The sequence below is a fragment of the Delphinapterus leucas genome, chromosome 10 (genome assembly GCF_059928025.1).
Source record: "Delphinapterus leucas isolate spDelLeu-1000000601 "Yukka" chromosome 10, BTC_Dleu_Yukka2, whole genome shotgun sequence".
NCBI lineage: Eukaryota > Metazoa > Chordata > Mammalia > Artiodactyla > Monodontidae > Delphinapterus > Delphinapterus leucas.
The window spans coordinates 81,326,067-81,346,027 of NC_143138.1; the positions used below are offsets into that span (position 1 = coordinate 81,326,067).

At 47.1% G+C, this 19,961-nt stretch overlaps 2 protein-coding genes across 12 annotated transcripts in view; one reads left to right on the forward strand and one right to left on the reverse strand.

Moving 5' to 3' along the window:
- Positions 1-19,961, forward strand: part of SLC25A26 (solute carrier family 25 member 26) — a 171,083-nt gene that overhangs the window by 140,415 nt on the left and 10,707 nt on the right. For 4 of the 7 annotated variants that reach the window (XM_022572609.3, XM_022572608.2, XM_089919535.1 and 1 more), the window contains one exon: positions 1,747-19,916. In XM_022572609.3, the coding sequence (XP_022428317.1) occupies positions 1,747-1,864 (118 nt within the window). In that variant the 3' untranslated portion in view covers positions 1,865-19,916. The remainder of the gene's footprint in view (positions 1-1,746; positions 19,917-19,961) is intronic. The other 3 variants (XM_089919532.1, XM_089919533.1, XM_089919534.1) reach the window with 3 other exon arrangements.
- The window catches only part of LRIG1 (leucine rich repeats and immunoglobulin like domains 1), a 121,119-nt gene continuing 104,130 nt past the window's right edge, over positions 2,973-19,961 (reverse strand). For all 5 annotated transcript variants that reach the window (XM_089919527.1, XM_089919528.1, XM_022572607.3 and 2 more), the window contains 8 exons: positions 19,588-19,751; positions 9,874-10,194; positions 8,179-8,460; positions 7,185-7,604; positions 6,513-6,638; positions 5,717-5,866; positions 4,813-5,094; positions 2,973-4,712 (listed from right to left, as the gene is read on the reverse strand). In XM_089919527.1, coding sequence (XP_089775653.1) covers positions 4,453-4,712; positions 4,813-5,094; positions 5,717-5,866; positions 6,513-6,638; positions 7,185-7,604; positions 8,179-8,460; positions 9,874-10,194; positions 19,588-19,751 — 2,005 coding nt within the window. In that variant the 3' untranslated portion in view covers positions 2,973-4,452. The remainder of the gene's footprint in view (positions 4,713-4,812; positions 5,095-5,716; positions 5,867-6,512; positions 6,639-7,184; positions 7,605-8,178; positions 8,461-9,873; positions 10,195-19,587; positions 19,752-19,961) is intronic.

Below are 19,961 nucleotides of genomic sequence, written 5' to 3' on the forward strand. Positions count from 1 at the left end.
CAAGGCAGGGAGGGAGAGTTCTGTGGCCAGCGCGGTTTCCACAGCTCAGCCCCTGCTGACCCCCACTTCCAGCACTTCTCTTTGTAGGACGGGGGCAGGGAGATGAATCTCTTTCCCGGGCCAGAAGGACACAGTGGCCTCAAAGCAGTAATTTAGGGGCCACCTCATGCAAAAACAATTTGCATGATGCTGGGCTGAACAACTTTTTTCCTTCCAAGTGTATTTTGGTCTTCTATAGGATTTTCACGTAGACAAGAAAAAGAGGTTCTCATTTCGTGTAGTATTTTACTTGATGATTTAAATCCTTAGTTAGTTAGCTAAACTATGGGCCCCTTAGAAACACTCTCGAGTCCGTTTTCCTCAGAAGTGCTGAGGGCTACACACCGGGCAGTCAGGCTGGCCTCTCCCGGCCGTCACAAAGGAGCCAGCCAGGCGGCTGTGAACTAGGCCATGGGGGTTTCCTTCCTGTCCCTTTCTTGCCATGCCTCCCTTTAGCTGAGCATGGAGGTTCCCCAGACTTTCAAGGCTACACAGGCTACTGCTGGCATAACCTCCATGTTTTCAGCTTTCTTCCCTGGATCCGACCCTAAGTCTTTTTAGTTAAGGTCAATCCACTAGTTCTGATTTTGTAATTTTGTTCTCTGCTTACACAAGTAATACTCTTGGTAAAAAAGGTTCAATTGCTACAGAAACACAGGCAAGGGAAGTCTCCTGTACCCCTTGCTCCCCAGAGAAATGAGGATGCATCTCGGCCGTGTTTGTCCAACATGCAGTCACGTTACACATACAGCTTTGGGACTTGACTTCTTTTAGAACCTATTTTGTATACGTTCCGTGTTGGTCCCTATGGACGGCCTTATTCAGCGGCACAGCTGTAGCAGCATCTCTGTAACCAGGGAGTAGATTCTTTGCAGTTTTTCTCTCATCAGCACCACCACAGTGACCATCTTTGAACAAATACCTGCGCATCGCTCTGGGAGGGTTTTAAAGAATGACGACCCACTTTACGTCCCCAGTAACATTGTTCTTTTACTTTGCATTTCTTTGCTTCTTCCAAAGTTGCAGCTTCGATGGTAACTGGCTCTCTGTAGGGCTTGGGGCCGGAACCTGTAATGAGGTGCTGCTCCCCTCCCAGCTGGAACCCACTCGCCTTTCTTAGAGGGGAAACCGGGAGTCCACGGAGATTCGACTCCCCGCGCCGCATCACCTTTGTGGGTCCCTAAGGACAAAATGGGACGGAGTGAGTCACTGGGAGGAGCGGCAGAGTCGTCGGGAAATCTTCCCCAACAGCCAGGGCCCGCCTCAGGCTTCCGGGGAGAGGGTGGCGGCTTGCTGCCCTCCGGCCTTCCCTGGGATTCAGCCCTTTGACTTCTCTATAAAAAAAAGTCGATTTCATCATCTCTTGAAAGCAAAAATGGTGTGACAGTCTTAACTGTTGTGGGGACAGAGTTACCGTGTCTTGACTAATTGCTGGACTTAACTGTGGGTGCTCACAAGTAAGCTGTTTGTATTCAGCCGCCTTAGCCAACAAGCAGCTGGGCTGCAGCTTCAACAAGTCTACTCGTGAATGTAATTCAGTGCCCATTCTGAAAGGAAAGACAAGACACATTCTAAGTGCTGTGTGGGGTTTAATGAGCGTGGTGTGTTGAGTGGAGCAAGCTGTGGGTGTTGGAATTTAACCTTTTTTACACACAAAATTAAAAAAAAAAATCTTTCCTCCTCCCTCCCCCACCCCACCCCCCCCAGATTATTTGCAGGTGTCTTCCCTCGCATGGCAGCCATCAGTCTGGGAGGTTTCATCTTTCTTGGTGCTTATGACCAGACTCGCAGCTTTCTGTTGGAACTTGGCAGAGAGAGTCCATGAATCACAGACGGCCCCTGCCTTCAAGAAAGGGTCCTGCTGTGAGAACTGTTTCCCCTCCGGTGAGCAGCTGTTTGGCCATCTAAACAACAAAACGCGGCGCTCAAGTCCAGTTCTGCTCAGATTACGACATGGAGAACGCATCTTCCGTGCTGCAGGCTGGCCGGGATGACGTCATCTGCCTGGTTTCCAGAGTTCAGAGAGAAAATGATGTCCACAGCGGTACTTTGAACAATTTTCTCAGAACCCCTTAATAAACAAGTGTGGCAACGCTGAGTCCAGGCCCTTTCAGAGCCTTCCTTTGATCTGTATCTGATCTTTCATTTCCTGCCACCTGACAGTGAAATCAGCCAAAGGCAGAGATGGTTGTGATTTTAAAGGAATGGCTAGAGTAAGTAAAGGAAGGAGAGTCGGGAAGAAAGTTGGGGGTGTGGGAGGCTTTTCTCCCCTGGGTTAACTCCGACTGCACTGGCTGACAGCCTGGTGTAAAAAGAACAACTACATACAGGTGCTCAGCCAGCATCCTTGCTGGGCAACCAGGCTGCTGGTCTTAATTACCCTCACATTTCACCTATAAAAACAGTTGTATTCTTTTCCAGAGGAGTGTCCAGCGGCCCATGTGGTGTGTGAGAGAGAAACCAGTCACAGCCCAATGACTAGGTGGGCCCAGCAGGCTTCGCGGCAGGAGGGCCGTCACTGACCGGGCTCCTCTCCACTCCAGACCCAAAGCAAAGGGCTGGGGCCGACTTTGGAAATGGGGTGGGTTCATCATTCCTAATCACTAAGGTTTGTTGCTTGGAGTTTTAAGCTCAACACTAGAAATCAAAGAGATGAAGTGGGAAGGTCACCATTTTGGAGCTCAACTAATAAGCTTCAGGTGTTAGAAAAATTCAGACAGCAATCTCAGGAATCTAGTGGTGTCATGTTTTCCCCAGAGCAACGGGTATATATACCATTCTGCTTTGACTAAAAATGTTTTTCCCTTTTCAGGGGTGGGGTGGGGGGAAGGTACTGCTTCAGGCAGGATGACTCCCTTACAAAGGCAATCTCTGGAATTAATTGAACAGGATGCAGCAATGCTGGTTAATGGAGGTATAACCCTGCCATACACTTAACATTTTATAAATGAACCTTTATTAAAGACACTTCAATGCCATTTGTTAGACACTTCAATATTTTACATGTTGCTTTTCAATGTACATTGTACCAAAATTTCTATAAATAAATAACTTTGTACATAAAAGTAAGTAATACTTCCTCTTTCACATTGCCTCTCAGAAGCAGCAAATTCACATATTTTGTGGAAGTGAGAATCAGTTAACTGTTGAGAACAAAATTCTAAATGTGCTTACCTTTTGGAACAGTGATGACATCTGACAGTGAAATTTAACATAGGTAAGTAACCATTCTGTCATACCTCCCTTCAGCTTTTTGGCCAAAGGAACTTTGCTTTCTGAGATTTTTAAGGACCTTGTTTCAATGTAATTTTTCCTGAAATACACATTGGCACTCACAAGATGGTTAGCAACAGGTCTCAAAAAAGTGCAAATATACCCAGAACCCAGGTCAAGGGCTAATCACTTAGAGTCCAAGCCTGGGTCCATCTGTGCGAGGGAAGGAAATGGACAGGCCTGCTCTGCACCCTCAGTAAAGACTCGCTAGCCCTGAAAAGGAGGGACTCCGTTTTTCCTCCCCCAAGGCTGATGTAATATTAATTATATGGGCAGAACTAAAACATCGCTATTGAAAAATCCACAGGTACCAACACCAGCAGCCTCTATCTATCTTATTGAAAAGCCTCAAATGACCATCGAAGGATACTGACAAGAAGACCACATTCGCCTTTATCACAGAAGAGGAAAGGCAGTGCTTAATTGTTTGAACCAGTTGCTTGTGGTGGATTAACAACCTCCATTCCGTTCCACTTGTTTGTTAGAGAAGGAACTTAAACCTACGAGAAGTCCATCACTGCAGAGGAACATGACATCTGCCCCTTTGGGCTCTATGGGGAGGTTGCTGTGAGGCCATCCACACACAAGCAATACTGACATGAAGTTACTTCCAATGCCAACAGAGTCTCTGACAGTAAAGCATGCAAGGGGGGGGTCCGCTCTCCCAAGTGCAATACCAAGCCAAGGACCTTCGCTTCCCTCCCTCCCATCCCCCCAAAAACTCCTGTGAACAAATGTGGTTTGTAGCTCCTAGGAGCTCCATCCGTGCATTAAGGCACCAGAACTATCCCCCCCCCCAAATTAAACAGCAAGCTGGTATGAAAAATATTGTCAAAATTGTACAATTTTTTTTCTGTTAACCATGCACTAAAGATTAAAATAGCCTCTGTAAAAGATATATATAATATATATGCCATCTCTGCAAACTCTTATGTACAAGGGTATCAAATACTTTTCTGCCTTTTGTACACAATAGCCTCTTGCATTTCTGTGCTTCAGCTGCAAGTCCTTCAAACTGCTGACGCTCCACACGGAGGTGAAAACTATGTACAAATCAGTGATGCTGGAAGCCGCCAGGCTCCCTCACCCACCTCTCCTTCCTGTAGACATCCACGCCACAAGAGCTGAGGTAGACAAAGCCTAGCTTTTGGGTGCAAACAGCAGCAGTGCGCTCCGTCTCCCGGGCGGCTGTCCCGTCACCAGTGTGGACTCAGAACCAGAGTCACAGGCTTGGGGGAGGTGTCCATTGGAAAGAAGCAAGTGCTCGCCTTCGCTGGGCACATCAGGAAAGCCCGAGGCAGCTTCTGTGAGCTCAGGCTTGCCCGGAGTTGACGCACACGAAGGCTGCAGGTCTAAGGGGTCCAGCTCACACAACCGTGCTATCGTCCAAGAGGAGGCCCCTAGAAGGAAGAGAAGGAAGAGGCCACGTCAGCCCCCCTCTGGCCCGGCCGAGTCCACGCTCCTCGCCCCCTGTGGGTGCCTCGGAAGGTGCCACGTTACCTTTCCCATCTAGAGGCGCCGCTGGCTTCTTCAAGGCTGCCAGCATTCTGTCGTGGTTACTGGGGTAGAGGGACCCCCTGCAGCAGCTACGGGACCTGTCAGCAGCCCCGCTGCTCTGCTGCTGTGGAGAGCACAGGTGGTCACTCGGGCTGGGCTCCAGGCTGCTCAGGGTTCCTGGCTGTGCACTGTCTCTGGGCACATGCTGAGGACAGAAGGCCAGCTCCTCAGAGTAAGTGTGCGTGTCACTGCTGCAGTCGCCGCACACCGCCGGGCCGCCGTGCTCTGCGGACAGAGCCAGAGACGGATGAGCCCCGTGGCCACACGAGTCTCCGTCCCGTGCAGAGGACAGGCTGCTCAGCTCTGCAGCCGTAAGGCCCGAGCCCTGCTTTGATCAACCCCCCCCTGCCAAATCTGTTCACTGGAAAAGGACTTGGGCAAACACCGAGCCATTAATGAAGAACAGAGCCCTTCCACGTTGAAACGTTTCGGCCTAATTTCTTAATCAGAGCATGAAGTCACACACTCTGATCTCAGGGAACAAAAAAAAATCCCATTTGCGTGAGCACGCACCATTTAGTGTCAGAAGTCTTCTGAACAATTAGAAATTTAGCCTCACAGCGGCCCTGGTGAAAAGGGACTCTGGTTTGGGCCTTAACCCTTTATTTCACTCACTTATAAATCTAGGAAACTCGTGCTCAGGCTTATCACACCATAGTTTTTAAGAGACATCCTATTCTGGAATTTAAAAAGAGGCAGGCCAGAGCTCCCTGTTTATATATTGAATGCCAAATTCTAAGACAGTCTGACATCAATTACGTCTCCCCCCACTTTCACTTAATGAGTAGGTCAACCCAAATTTTGATTTCAAGAGCAAAATACTTTTCCTGACAAAAGCATCTCATACCCATCATCTTCTGTGGACCAGGTGTGCCATCGGCCTTCTCCACCACTTTCCACTGCTCCTTCGTGTACCCGACGCAGAGCTTGGGCTGCCTGCACGTAATGCCGTGAGCTTCCACCTCTGGAAAGAGGCCTGTGTCGCTCAGACAAACACCTGCAACAGACTCCCACACGGTTAGAAACTCCAGGCTTAGTCAGCACTTCACAGGAAGCCGTGAGAACGGGCAAGGCTACCAGAACAGGGACATTTTTCAAAGTGTTCTTTCCAGTGCTGGGTTATTGGGCTAAGCAAGAAGTCCAGTAAGGAACCTTTTCGAATACTGCCTTCCCAGCAGGCAGGCCTTTCAGCTTTCAGAGCCATTCAGAGCCATGATGGTGAGTTCTTGGCAAGGATAAACTTGCCCCTAACAATGGCTGCTCAGCCTCCCCTAGTCTTGTGGGCACTCTGTACTCTGAGAGACTGGAACAACAGACCTGGGCGCTTCCCCTGCGCAACGAGTGGCTTGGTTTCAGTACCTGGCACGTCCTTCACTGCTCTTATTTCAGGCAGTCCTACCCTATCCGGACTAGGAGTCCCACCCTTCCCCACCCTGTCCCAATACAGTGACTTCCTCGGGGACGGAGATTTTAAAACCTTGCAGAACTTGCACAGGTCAAGTCCCAAAAACCCCAAGAGAAGGCTTGAGTCATCCAGCCTGCCAGGTCACCACATAGGCTTGATGGGATACCAGGCAGCTGCCCCAGACCAGAGCCAGCAGCAGCCCCGGGGGTTGCAGCTGCACCGAGGGCTGAGGCCTTACCGTTGCTCTCGATGTGCCCATTGGCCTGGTGGCCACCATCAGTCCTGACCATGGTTTCCTGTCGGTCAGAAAGGGTCCCCTGAGAAGAGAGGTAGCTCGGAACATCTGGTGGCACGATGGTTTCATCTGCAAGGAGACAGGACAGTCAAACACCAGGGGTCCCAGCCCTTCGAGGTGACGACAAAGGCAGACACAGGAGACCCTAGCAGCCACTGTTAAGGGACACCCTGTGGAGTCTGTGCACTGGAGAAGCCCTCCCAGGACCTGCTCAGCCTGACTTTACATCCAGGTGTGAGAGGTGTCCAAGTCCACAAAAGACAAAGCACAGTGATGGGAAGGGAGACAGAACTGAGAGAAGAAGGGACCTGTGAGGTCACTGCAGCAACAGTCTACCACGTGGCAGCAAAGCAAGTACCAAGGATGCCTCAGAAAACTGCAGAGTTCACAGTGTATTTGACAGTATTCCCATTATAATGTGCAATTCCTGAAAGATGATAGAATGGTGGCATCGAGACCAAAGCCTCAGCTGTCCCGAGTGACTCCACGTTCCCAAAAGTTCTAGAGGAGTTCTGAATATACTGAGATTCTCAAAGAAGCCTCTGGCCCTGGCCTCCTTCACAAACGTTCCTGCTTTGCCCCTTCCCTGTGAGCCCCCGCCGCCACCGCAGCTACCTGTGTTAGTGACGCTGTACCCCTCACTCTTCTTCCTGGTCTGATAGATGACGCACACCCAGACCAGGGACGTCAGCACGACACTGCACACCACGGCGACGGTGAAGATGCCCACAGTGGTGCCGTCCTTCCTGCAGCCCGCAGTGGGCAGGACGCTCAGCTGGCTGTGAGCACGCTCGGTGCCCAGGGCGTTGGACATCTCGCAGGTGTACTGGCCCGCATCTTCCACCACCACGTTCTGAACGACCAGCAGCTGGTTGCCAGGGGTGAAGTGGTGCCGTTCGGTGCGGATCAGGGGCCGGTCCCCTTTGAGCCAGGTGATGCGGGGGGGAGGGCTTCCAGTCGCTTTGCACTGGAGAGCCACCGTTTCTCCCACGGATGCCACACGGTCCTCCAAGGGCACTGCCAAGGATGGGGTTTCTGCAAGAAGTCAGTGGAGGTCTTACGGTTATTCTGTGGGCCTCGGCTGCTCTACCTCTGCCTTGTCTCCTGGACCAAGGAAAATCCAAGACATCAGTGAAATGCCATCTAAGATCTTGTAACAGAGTGGCAAGCTTTTCAGAAGATTTTCTACCAGAATGACTAAATCATTACTCTTCTGGGGATGAACTAACCTCCAGCCACAGAAGCCCCTGTGGTTCCCAGACTGCCCTGTGACAGGCCCAAGTTTATCCTTGACCCAGACCAAATCCATCCTGCCCGATTAGAGGGCAGTTCTATAGGTAGAGTGTCTTATACCTAAGCCCTGTAAACACTCTCCTAATTCACTGGCTATCTTATTTTTCTTAAAGAGATGGAACCACTTGTTTAAGAAAATCTTAGAAGCCTAAAATTTTAAACAAAGAACCAGCCTACCACACTCACCTCCTCTTCTCAGAACAGTCTGAGAGAACCTTGCCTCTAGGTACCTAGGAGAAGTAAGAATCTCTCTCCCTCTCGCGCGCACACACACACACACACTCTCTCTTCTCCCTCAGTGTATCTATAGTCGAACCTAGGACAGTCAGGGTGGCGTTCGCTGAAATGGACCCGGCCGAGTTCTGGGCAGTACAGCTATAAACCCCCATGTCATCTATCTTCACATCAGTGATGAAAAACACATCGTCGTCTGGCATGACATGCATGCGTCGCTCACGAGCAGCAGGGAAATCTGTGCCTCCATCCTTCTGCCAGGCAATCTGGGGGTTAGGGTGGCCAGTGGCAGCACATTCAAGGCGCGCCATGGTGCCAGTCCGGACGGCGATGTCGTGGGGCGTTTTGGTGAATGATGGCAACACTGCAAAACAGAAGCACACAGGGTCGAGTTTTTAGAAAGCTGGAATGCAAAGGCCAGCAGTCTGTCAAACTGACCTTCCCCACCACTGCGAATGAGTTCACCAGCCTTCACGCCAGCGTCTGCCCAGAACCACTCCTGCCCGCTGGAAATCAGTAGGTGAGGTTTCCAAGGGCCGCCCCAGCTTCTCCTACCAGGGAGGGGCAGGGGGGAGCCATTCCATCAGTCTCGCTCGTCACACGCCCGAGGCTGGCTCTCACCCCCTCAAATGTAAGGCTTTCCTGAAACATTTCCCTACTGTCCGTCATGTCGTGATCAGTCTGTACAGGGATATCCCATAAATGCCAGGGCCTCATACTTGCCTGCCTTAATCACCCGGAGAGAGCCTAGGAAACAAGAATATCTGCTCCTGCAAGAAGCTGTGACGGAGAGAAGGTGACATGCCTTCACCCTGGGGAAAGCAATGGGATGGCTCTTCCTTCTTGAAGAAAACTCATTTAGGAGCAGTGGTAGTGGAACCATATTCCTGGATACACACGAGCGGAAAGCATTCCAGCAGCTTATTTATCCCAAATATTCCCTGACACAGTGCTAAGCATCCAGCCAGATGTCGGGCATCACTACTGTACCCATCAAGGCTGCTTTGGTGGGGGCTCTTAGCAGTTCCCTGAGCTTCTGAGAAACGATGAGGACTCCTTCAGAACAAGCCAAGACAAACCGGTCAATGTGTGGTAAAAAAGTGTGGGGTTTTCTGGGGGGTCTGTAAGGGCTGAGAGGCCAGGGCTGTTCTGGCACTTGTCAACTGTAATAATCGAGAAAATCTTGTTAGATTACTGGGGCAAGGGGTTAACTGCCCAGGCTATTTCTCTCTCTCTCCTTCTACCCTAAACTCACTACCACAAACAGCCCTGAAGGAGCCATCTCAACAGGCTCTAAAGCTGGCTGCCGAGTGAAACTCCTTGTCAAACACCCACAGGCCATTCCGCTGTCAGGCCGGCCGCCCTACCACTGTCGGACGTGGCCCCGCCCAGGCTGGCCCCACGGCTGTGCCATCTCCTCAAAGGGCATCAGCTTCCCCAGCATCAGGGTATGCTTGGAATCTGGGTACCAGGCATCCTGGATTAAGGAGGAGCATAAATGGAAAAAACAAAAAAACAAGGTTTGGGGCTACACTGTCACTTGACATAATAACTGGATGAAAAAAAAAAAATCACCCAAAACGAAGAATGCACTGAGAACAACCCTACAATCTACAACACTTGTTCTGGGCCCAAGCCAGGCAACAGTACGATACAGTAACGCCCCGGTGAAGCTGGTGTGTCTCGCGTCCCAATCACTTCCACACAGGTGGCAGAACAATCACGAGTGTGGCTCTGCAGAACTCTTACACCCCAACGGAAGGCGGCACTTGCATACCATTCACAGTGAGCCTGGCCTTGTGCGAGTAGGTGGAGCCGAAGTGGTTGGTGATGACACACTGGTAGCGGCCCTCGTGCCCGAAGGTGACGCGGCGCAGGTGCAGGATGGTGGTGTACTCCATCACCTCCCCGTCCTGAGCGCGGACATGGGCGAAGTTCTCCATGTCGGCGTTGGCCAGCACCTCGTTGTCCTTCTTCCAGGCGAACGTCATCGGGGAACTGCTGCTGCTGGCGGCTGAGCAAGTGAAGCGGACGTCCTTGCCCACCACGGCCGTGGTCGTCTCTGGCTGGGTGATAATCTGTGGCTTGGGTACGTCATCTGGGGGGAGAAGAGCCAATGTAAGTAACTCAGACTTCCGGACACAGGGACCAGCTGCTGTTCACGCGAAGGAGAAACTGAGTCAGACCCGAGCAGGGACCAGTCCTTTCGGGGTCCCTGTGCACCCTAAGCTGTCAGGGACTTGCACCGTGGCTGTCTGACCGTATCCAGTTACAGATACGTGAATGGTGATCCCTCCATGGTCACGCTCCTCGATTCAAACACATCCACTGGTAGTCAGTTATCAAAGCAATCCGCAGTTTCCATGAGAAGACTACATACACGGCTTTACTCACTGTCAACACAAGACTCACAGAGTCAACCGTGAATGCGAGGGCCTCACCCACAAACTTTACTCCAAAGGGAGTAGGGGATGAAGTACTTCCAGAACGTCAGAATAAAGACTTCTGAAAATCTGCACCTCCTATTAAAGCAGTGAAAATATAAGCAAAAAATGATCACAGCCAACTTCTTCGGAATCTTAGAAACTAGCTGAAGGCTAGAACAACCCATGAAGTGTTAATTCAAGAAAACACGTGAATCTCAGGAAGAAAAGTGAGCTTTATGGCATTATAACCTACCCGAAGTCCCATCCCTCTCTCTCCAGCTCTACAGTAGCATTGAGACTCAGCAAGCCTAGCAACCAGTGAGGGGGGCAGGGTGAGCTGGGCACGCCCACAAAAGCTGCATCTTCGGGGCTTGCCTTTTGTTCCACCTGATACAGTTTGCTCAGCAAGGGAAGCCCTATCCCAGGGGCATGTGGTAAAAATAATCAGCAGTCAGTGCTGAGGCAGAAGTATCAGTTGGAACCACTGACAGGCTGGCCAGGAAACTGCAAGGAAATTGGGTGAATGAAATGTCAATCAGCAGGCTTTGAAGAGGGCACCATGTTCCCGAGGACCGAGAAGGCCACCTGCATGTGCAGCGCTATGTGTAGCCCAGGAAAGACCTCAGAGGGTCCAAATTTCTTCCCTGTGACCCTCATCGAGGATCAGTGCAAACAGGAAGTGATGGCACACCCCCAACACACAGCAGAGATGCTGGGCAAAGGACAGGAGGCCTGAAGTAATTTAAGGACTCTGTCCAATCATTAGCTAACCACTAAGCCAACCACAGAGGGACTAAAGTGGCTGCATAGAACAGATTTTACAGCATGTGTCCACGAAAGTCACTAAACAAGTAAACTGTAACAATAAACTGAACAACAAACCCCAGGGGAAGACACAGGGAAGATCTGATTTCCAGAGTTGCTACACTATTTAAAACACTCATTTATCAACAAAGAAAAAATAGAAAAAAAACACACACACAAAGCAGTCAATAGAAACTGTCCTTGAGGAAGTCCAGATCTTGTACCTACTAAAAAAAGACTTTAAATTGGCTTTCTAAATATGTACACAGAACTAAATGAAACCACGGCTAGAGGGAAGTATGTAAATCCTTTCCCACCAAATAAAGAATATCAAGAAAGAGCTAGAAATTGTAAAAACGAACCCAATATACATTTGGAGTTTAAAAGTACAAAAACTGAAATAAAAAATTCACGAAAGGAGCTCAACAGCTGAACTGAGCTGGCAGAAGAGTCAGGGAAATTGGGACAGGCCAACTGAGGTTATCCAGTCTGAGAAACAAAAGAATGAAGGTGAGCAGAGCCACAGAGACCTGTGGGATAGCATCAGGCATAACAACATACAAATAATGGGAGTCCAAGAAGGAGGAGAAAGAAAAAGGAACAGAAAGACTATCTGAAGAAATCATGGCCCCAAACTTCCCAAGTTGGATGAAAAGTTTACATCTACACATCCGAGAAGCTCAGTGAACACCAAATGGAATAAATTCAAAGATCCACACCTAGAAGCTTCATAGTCAAACTGTGCAAAGACAAAGAATCCTGAAAGCAGCAAGAGCACAGCAACTCTTCACATACAAGGGATCTTCAATAACATTAACAGCTGATGTCTCATCAGAAACCATGGAGGTGAGAAGGCAGTAGGAAAACATGTTCAAAGTACTGAAACAGAGACTGTTAACTAAATTCTATATCCAGCAAGACGATCCTTCAAAAATGAAGGAGAAATTACAACATTCTCAGATTTAAACACAAAACAGAGAGGGCTTCCCTGGTGGCGCAGTGGTTGAGAGTCTGCCTGCCAATGCAGGGGACACGGGTTCGAGCCCTGGTCTTGGAAGATCCCACATGCCGTGGAGCAACTGGGCCCATGAGCCACAACTACTGAGCCTGCGCGTCTGGAGCCTGTGCTCCGCAACAAGAGAGGCCGCGATAGTGAGAGGCCCGCGCACCGCGATGAAGAGTGGCCCCCGCTCGCCGCAACTAGAGAAAGCCCTCGCACAGAAACGAAGACCCAACACAGCCAAAAATAAATAAATAAAAAATAAAAATAAAGGAATTCCCTTAAAAAACAAAAACAAGAAAAACCAGAGAGAATTTACAGCTATCAGACCTGCCCTACAAGAAATACCAAAGGGAATCCTTCAGGCGGAAATGAAAAGACGCGTCAGTAACTCCACATAAACAAAGAAAAAAACACCATTAAAGGAACTACATAGGTAAGTAGGTAAGGACTTTTGTTTGTGACTCTCTTCTGCTCCTCTTCTTTCAAAATATCAACAAAACTGAATAATACATAGTTACAGTAGGGTAGGGAAAAGAAGAGAGAAAGGAGAGAAGACTCAAATGCTAATCAAAGAAAGGACAATACTACCAACCTTACAGCAACGAACAAGAATACAGAGGAATACTATGAGTAACTGTACACCAACAAATTAGATAACCTGTCTGAAATGCACAAACTGAAAGCTGACTCAAGAAGAAAAAGAAAATCTGCACAGATATAACAAGTAAACACAATTTTAAAACTTCCCACAAAGAGAACTCCAGAGCCAAATGGCTGGTGAAATTTACCAAACATCTAAAGAATTATCACTAATCCTTCATAAATTCTTCCAAAAAAGAAAAAAAAATAGATGAGGGGTGAACATTTCCTAACTTCATTCTATAAGGTAAGTATTACCTGATAACAAAACCAGAAAAAACAGAAAACTATATACCTTTATGAGTAAACATGCAAGAATTCTCCACAGTCAGTAAAACCAAGAGCTGGTTCTTTGAAAGGGTAAACAAAATTGACAAACCTCTGGCCAGGCTCACCAAGAAAAGAGAGAGGACCCAAATAAACAAAATAAGAAATGATAAAGGAGAAATAACAACCCATACCACAGAAATACAGAAGACCGTAAGGTAATACTATGAACAAATTCATATATGAATTTGGCATTTGTATATGCCAACAAATTCGACAGCCTAGAATAAATGGACAAGTTTCTAGAAACATACGGCCCACCAAAACGGAATCGAGAAGAAACAGATAATTTGACCAGATGGATCACTAGGAGTGACGTAGAATCTGTAAAAAAAAAAAAAAAAACAAACACAAAAAACCTCTCTACAAACAGAAGTCCAGGACTAGGATGGCTTCACAGGCAAATTCTACCAAACACACAAAGAAGAACTTACACCGATCCTTCTCAAACTCTTCCGAAAGATTGAAGAGGAGGGAACACTCCCAGAGACATTCTATGAAGCCACCATCACCCTGATACCAAAATCAGACAAAGACACTACCAAAAAAAGAAAATTACAGGCCAAATCTCTGATGAACAGCGATGCAAAAATCCTCAACAAAATATTAGCAAACTGAATGCAACAACACAGAAAAAGGATCATACACCACGACCAAGTTGGATTCATCCCAGGGTCACAAGGATGCTTCAACATACGCTAATCAATCCATGTGATGTACCACATCAACAAAAGAAAAGACAAAAACCACATGATCATCTCGACAGATGCAGAAAAAGCATCTGATAAAATTCAACATCCATTCATGATAAGAAATCTTAACAAAGTGGGTACAGAGGGAACACATGTCAACATAATAAAAGCTATTTATGAGAAACCCACCACCGAGTATATAATACTCAACAGTAAAAAGCTGAAAGCCTTCCCGCTAAAACCTGGAATAAGACAAGGATGCCCACTCCTACCGCTTCCATTCAACATAGTGTTGGAAATCCTAGCCCCAGCAATCAGACAATAAAAAGTATCCAAATCCAAATTGACGCCACCCACAAGGGCTTAACTTCCGAAATACACAAACAGCTCATACAGCTCAATATCAAAAAAACAAAACAACCCAATCAAAAAACGGGCAGAAGACCTAAATACACATTTCTCCAAAGAAGACATACAGATGGCCACCAGGCACATGAAAAGATGCTCAACATCGCTAATTATTAAGAGAAATGCAAATCAAAACTACAGTGAAGTACCAACTCACACTGACTTGAATAAAAAAAGACCTTCTGTAAGCTAAAAAATAAAAAAATCTCAACAAACATACTACCAAACCGGGGCTTCCCTGGTGGCACAGTGGTTAAGAATCCGCCTGCCAATGCATGGGACACAGGTTCGAGCCCTGGTCTGGGAAGATCCCACATGCCGCGGAGCAACTAAGCCCGTGCACAGCAACCACCGAGCCTGCGTGCCACAACTACTGAGCCCAAGTGACACAACTACTGAAGCCCACACACCCAGAGCCCATGCTCCACAACAGAGGAGGCACCGCAATAGGGAGTAGCCCCCACTCGCCGCAACTAGAGAAAGCCCGCGCAACAGTGAAACCCAACGCAGCCAAAAATAAATAAGTAAAACAAAAATTAGAAATATAAATGAAAAAACCACAAAAAACTAACAAACCAAATCCCATAACATATAAAAAGATGTTATACCATGACCAAGTTGCACTTATCCCAGGAATGCAAAGTTGTTTTAACATCCAAAAATGTAATACACCGTATCAGTAAAATAAAGGGAAAAAATCACGTGATTCAACAGATGCAGAAAAAGCATTTCACAAAATCCAACACAAAACACTCAACAGGGCTTCCCTGGTGGCGCAGTGGTTAAGGATGCACCTGACACAGGTTCAAGCCCGGGTCTGGTAAGATCCCACATGCTGGGGAGCAACTAGGCCCGTGCGCCACAACTACTGAGCCTGCGCTCTAGAGCCCGCGGGCCACAACTACTGAGCCTGTGTGCCACAACTACTGAAGCCCGTGCGCCTAGAGCCCGTGCTCCGCAACAAGAGAAGCCACCGCAATGAGAAGCCCGTGCACCTGCAACGAAGAGTAGCCCCTGCTCGCCACAACTAGACAAAGCCCGCACACAGCAATGAAGACCCGGCGCAGCCAAAAATAAATAAATTTATTAAAAACAAAACGAAATACTCAAATTAGAAATAGAAGGGAAATTCATCAACTCAATAAAGGTCATCCATTGAAAACCCACAGCTAACATCATACTTAATGGTGAAAGACTGAATGCTTTTCCCCTGAAATCAGGAGAATGACAAGGATGTCTACCCTCATCCCTTCTATTCAACATTGTACTGGAGAACCTGGCCAGGGCAGTTAGATAAGAAAAAGAAAGTAAAAGCATTCAGATTGGAAAGGAAAAAAACTACCTTTTTGCAAATGACATGACGATCATATATTAAAAAAATCCTAAGGAATTCACCGAAAAACCGTTAGAACTAATAAATGATTTCAACATAGTTACAGGATACAAAATCAACATAAAATTCAATCCCATCTCTATACACTAGCAATGAAAACGTAAAAATGAAATTAAGAACTCCATTTAAGTAGCACCATAAAGAAAAAACACCAACAGGAATAAATTTAGCAAAAGAAAGTGAGACCCGTATAACGGAAGCTATAAAATTTCATTGAAAGAAAGTGAAAAAGAGCTACAAAAAGACGGAAAGACATCACATGTTCACAGATTGGGAAGACTTAATATTATGATGGCAATACTCCCCAAATTAATCAAGAGGTTCAATGCAATCCCTATTTCAAAATCCCAGTTGTCTTTATTGCATAAATGACAAGCTGACCCCAAAATTTACAGGGACATGGGAGGGGACCATAATAGAAGAGTCTTCAACCAGAAGACCAAAACTGGAGGACTATGTATGAGCTAATAAAATTGTGCAACTCTTAGAAGAAAACATAGGTGTAAATACTTGTGACCTTGTCTCTGGCAATAGTTTCTTAGATATGACATCAAAAGTACAAATGACAGAAGAAAAAAAAAAGAAAGAAATTGGACTTAATCGGAATTTAAAAGCTTTGTGCTGCAAATGTCAAGAAAATGAAAAAAACAAAAAAAACCCAGCCACAGATTGGTAGAAGATATTGGCAAACCTTATATCTGCTGAGGATCTAGTATCCATAACATATAAAGAACTCTTATAACTCAACAATGAAAAGACAAATGACCAATTACAACATGGGCAGAAGATTTGAGTAGCCATTTTTTCCATGGCACATATACATATAAGTCCACTAAGCATGTGAAAACATACTCAACATCACTAGGCATTAGGGAAATGCAAATCAAAACCACAGTGAGATTCCACTTCACATCCACTAGCATAGGTACAATTTAAAAGGCAGTACCAAGTGCTGACAAGGATGGGGAGACATCAAACTCCTCATACCTTGTTGAGGGGCATACGAATGGTGCAGCCACTTTGGAAAACAGTCTGGCAGCTCCTTAAAAAGTTTAGCATGGAGTTACCCTATGACCCAGCAATTCCATTCCTAGTATATAACCCAAGAGATTTCACACACAAACTTGTACGGCAGTGTTCATAGCAGCATTATTTATAATAACCAAGAAGTGGAAACCACCTGATGAATGGCTAAATAAATGTATACCCATACAATGGAATATTTATTCAGCCACTTAAAAAGTAATGAAGTACTAAAAATACATGATAAAAAAATTATACTAAGTGAAAAAGGCTAGTCACAAAAGACTATGTACTGTAGGATTCCATTTATATGAAACATCCAGAATAGGTAAATCATAGAGACCTAATGTAGAGGAGTGGCTGCCAGGGAGGAGACAGAGTGACTGCTAATGGTTTTGTGGTTTCTTTTCTGGGTGATGAAAATGTTGTAAAATTAGATAGTAGTGAGGGTTAAACAACCGTTCCATGTTCTAAAAACCACTGACTTGTACGCTTCAGAGGGGTGAATTTTATATGTAAATTATACTTCTGTTTTAAAAAACAGCTTTGTTGAAATATAATTTCCTTACAATATCATTCACCTATTTAAAGTGGACAATTTCACGGTTTTTCGTATATTCACAAATATGTGTAACCATCATCACAGTCAACTTTAAGAACATTTTTCATCACCTCAGAAAGAACCTCTGTACCTTTAGCTGTCATCCCTCTCCCTCCACCCCTAAGGAACCACTTTATCTACTTTCTACCTTTACAGGTTTTCCTATTTTGGACATTTTATGAGAATGGAATCATATATAACATACGGTGTTTTGTGAATGACGTCGTTCACTTAGCCTTATATTTCAAGGTTCATCTATATTGTAAGACTGATTCCCTTTTATGACCTAATAGTAGTCCTAATTGTATGCCTATACCACATTTTATTTACCCATTCATCAACCGATGGGCATTTGGGTCCTTTCCACTTTTTGGTCAGTATGAGTCATGCTGCTATGCACATTCATGTACGAGTTTTGACGTGGACATACATTTTGTTTCTCTTGGGTATTTACCTAGGAGTGGAATTGGCGGGTGATATCGTAACTCTACGTTTAGCTGTTCGAGACACTTCCAAACCGTCTTCCAAAGCAGCTACGCCATGTTGTACTCCCCTCCCCCAAAGCGTAGGAGGCTTCCTCACCAACACTTGTTGGTATCTGACTTTTTGATTCTAGCTAGCCTAGTGGGCGTGAAGGGGTTATACTTGCATTTTATAAAAAAGGAGTGGGAGATTCCCACAGAGCTTGAAACTTTGATCTCCTGCCAAGTGTTTTCACGATTCCCATTAGTACTTGATGATTGTTTGGGTTGGAGCCTGAGTGAAAATGTGGAGGTGGCTCTGAGAAATGTGTCAAAACTGCTACATCTCAGAATATACGCCAGGGCCACAGGCCGGAGGCTGGGGGCAGCGTGTCTCAAGTCCTGCCGTGGCTCCTATCCAAAGGGAGAGGTTATGCCCTGTGGCAGGAGGCAGGACGGAGGGGCAGAAAGTGCAATTTCAGGGAGCTCTGTGACAACAGAATGGTCAGGGACCAGAAACCCAAGGAACAATGGATGGCACGGCTATTCCATCCTAGGCAATGGGGGGCCATGTGCACAGTGCCCATGAGAATGACAGTAAAGACAGCTGCTTCGGCAGGGCTGCTACCACGTTGATAGTGTACTTAAGGCTTCCTGCTGGACTGGGTCAGGAGAAAGGAAAGCAAGCCTGCTCTCAGAAGTGATGGAGGTGCTGGTGAGTGGGCGTGTGGAAGGAGGACACCTGTATCTTGATGTCAGCAGGCACACTGGCTACTGCTGTGCCCAAAAAGTAGGACAGAGAAGTGGACCACTGGGGTCCCCAGACCCTACGGGAGCCCCTGGTTGGGAATATCACACCCAAGGCTCAAGGCAGACCAGAGGGATGAAAGGCAGCAGGATGCACACCTGCCCAGCAGTTCCAGTCAGGCCCGGGAATGCCACCCTCGCTCCTGCTTAGAGCAGAAACCAGCAACAACTCAAAATTCATCTCGCTCTTTGAACACATCTTTCTGACCACGAGGCTGCATCATCTCTATTTGAGTGTGGTGTGTGGTGCCTGTGTGCACGTACGTGTGAGTGTATATGTGTGTGTGTTTCTGTGTTCAGATGCTCACCATTTTCTGTGCTCCTTGCAGCCAAACTTGGATCCCAACCACCCCTGGTCCAAAAGATGGCAAGACCTACATGCCAACAGTCAGGAGGAAAAAAGAATTTAAAGCCACCAGTGCCGATTCCAGTGCTTTGGAGACGCAGCAAGAGTGCAAGTCAACATGAAGGAATTCTTTTCACTACAGCAGCTGCTCTCCTGAGACTCATTCTTCCTGTATTTAACCTTTCATTCTTGGGGCTGGAAAGAAAGAAACACACAGGGAAACCCCAGCCTCGTATGCTGAGGAAATTCACAGCTAAATCCGGGCACCAGCGCTGTCTTGAAACAACACAGCCATCTTCCTGTAACTGATTATTTGCCGTGTAACTGAAGCAGCTCGTGCTCGCTCCTGGTTAAACGCACGCGCTCCAAGAACCACATAATGAGGCGACGGCACCGTAAACACTACGTGTGGTTTCAGCGGGAAATGAATTGTATCCAGCTGCTGATGGGTAACCGTGGGCTAGGGTTGACTCTGATCACAGGCATCACTCCCACAGTGAAGCCTCCTGGCCTCCTTACCCTTTGTGGAAAATAAAAAAAAAATCACAAAGACAGTCTTACCACACACGAAACTCTCTGGCGGCACGGCAAAGATGCTCTGGCCCTTCAGTGACTCTGGGTGGGCACAGGTGGCTGTCACGAAGCCCTGCAGCGTCCTGCCCAGCAGCCACGGGGGCAGCCACTTCAGCTGGCAGTCGCACAGGAAGCTGTCGCTGCTGATATGGCTGAAAGCAAGACAAAAGGGTCGTGTGAAGTGTGACCGCAAAGGAGGGATATTTGCCTCTGTGCCCGGAATGACCCATCGCCTCCGATCAGCTTCTGCCGTGAAAGTCAGCAAGCTTGAATGGGAGATGCTCGCTCTTACGGTTCCTCTCCTGCGACCTAGAGCGGTAAGTACAGTCTACCTGGAGGCTGTGAGAAAATGCAGCTTCTGG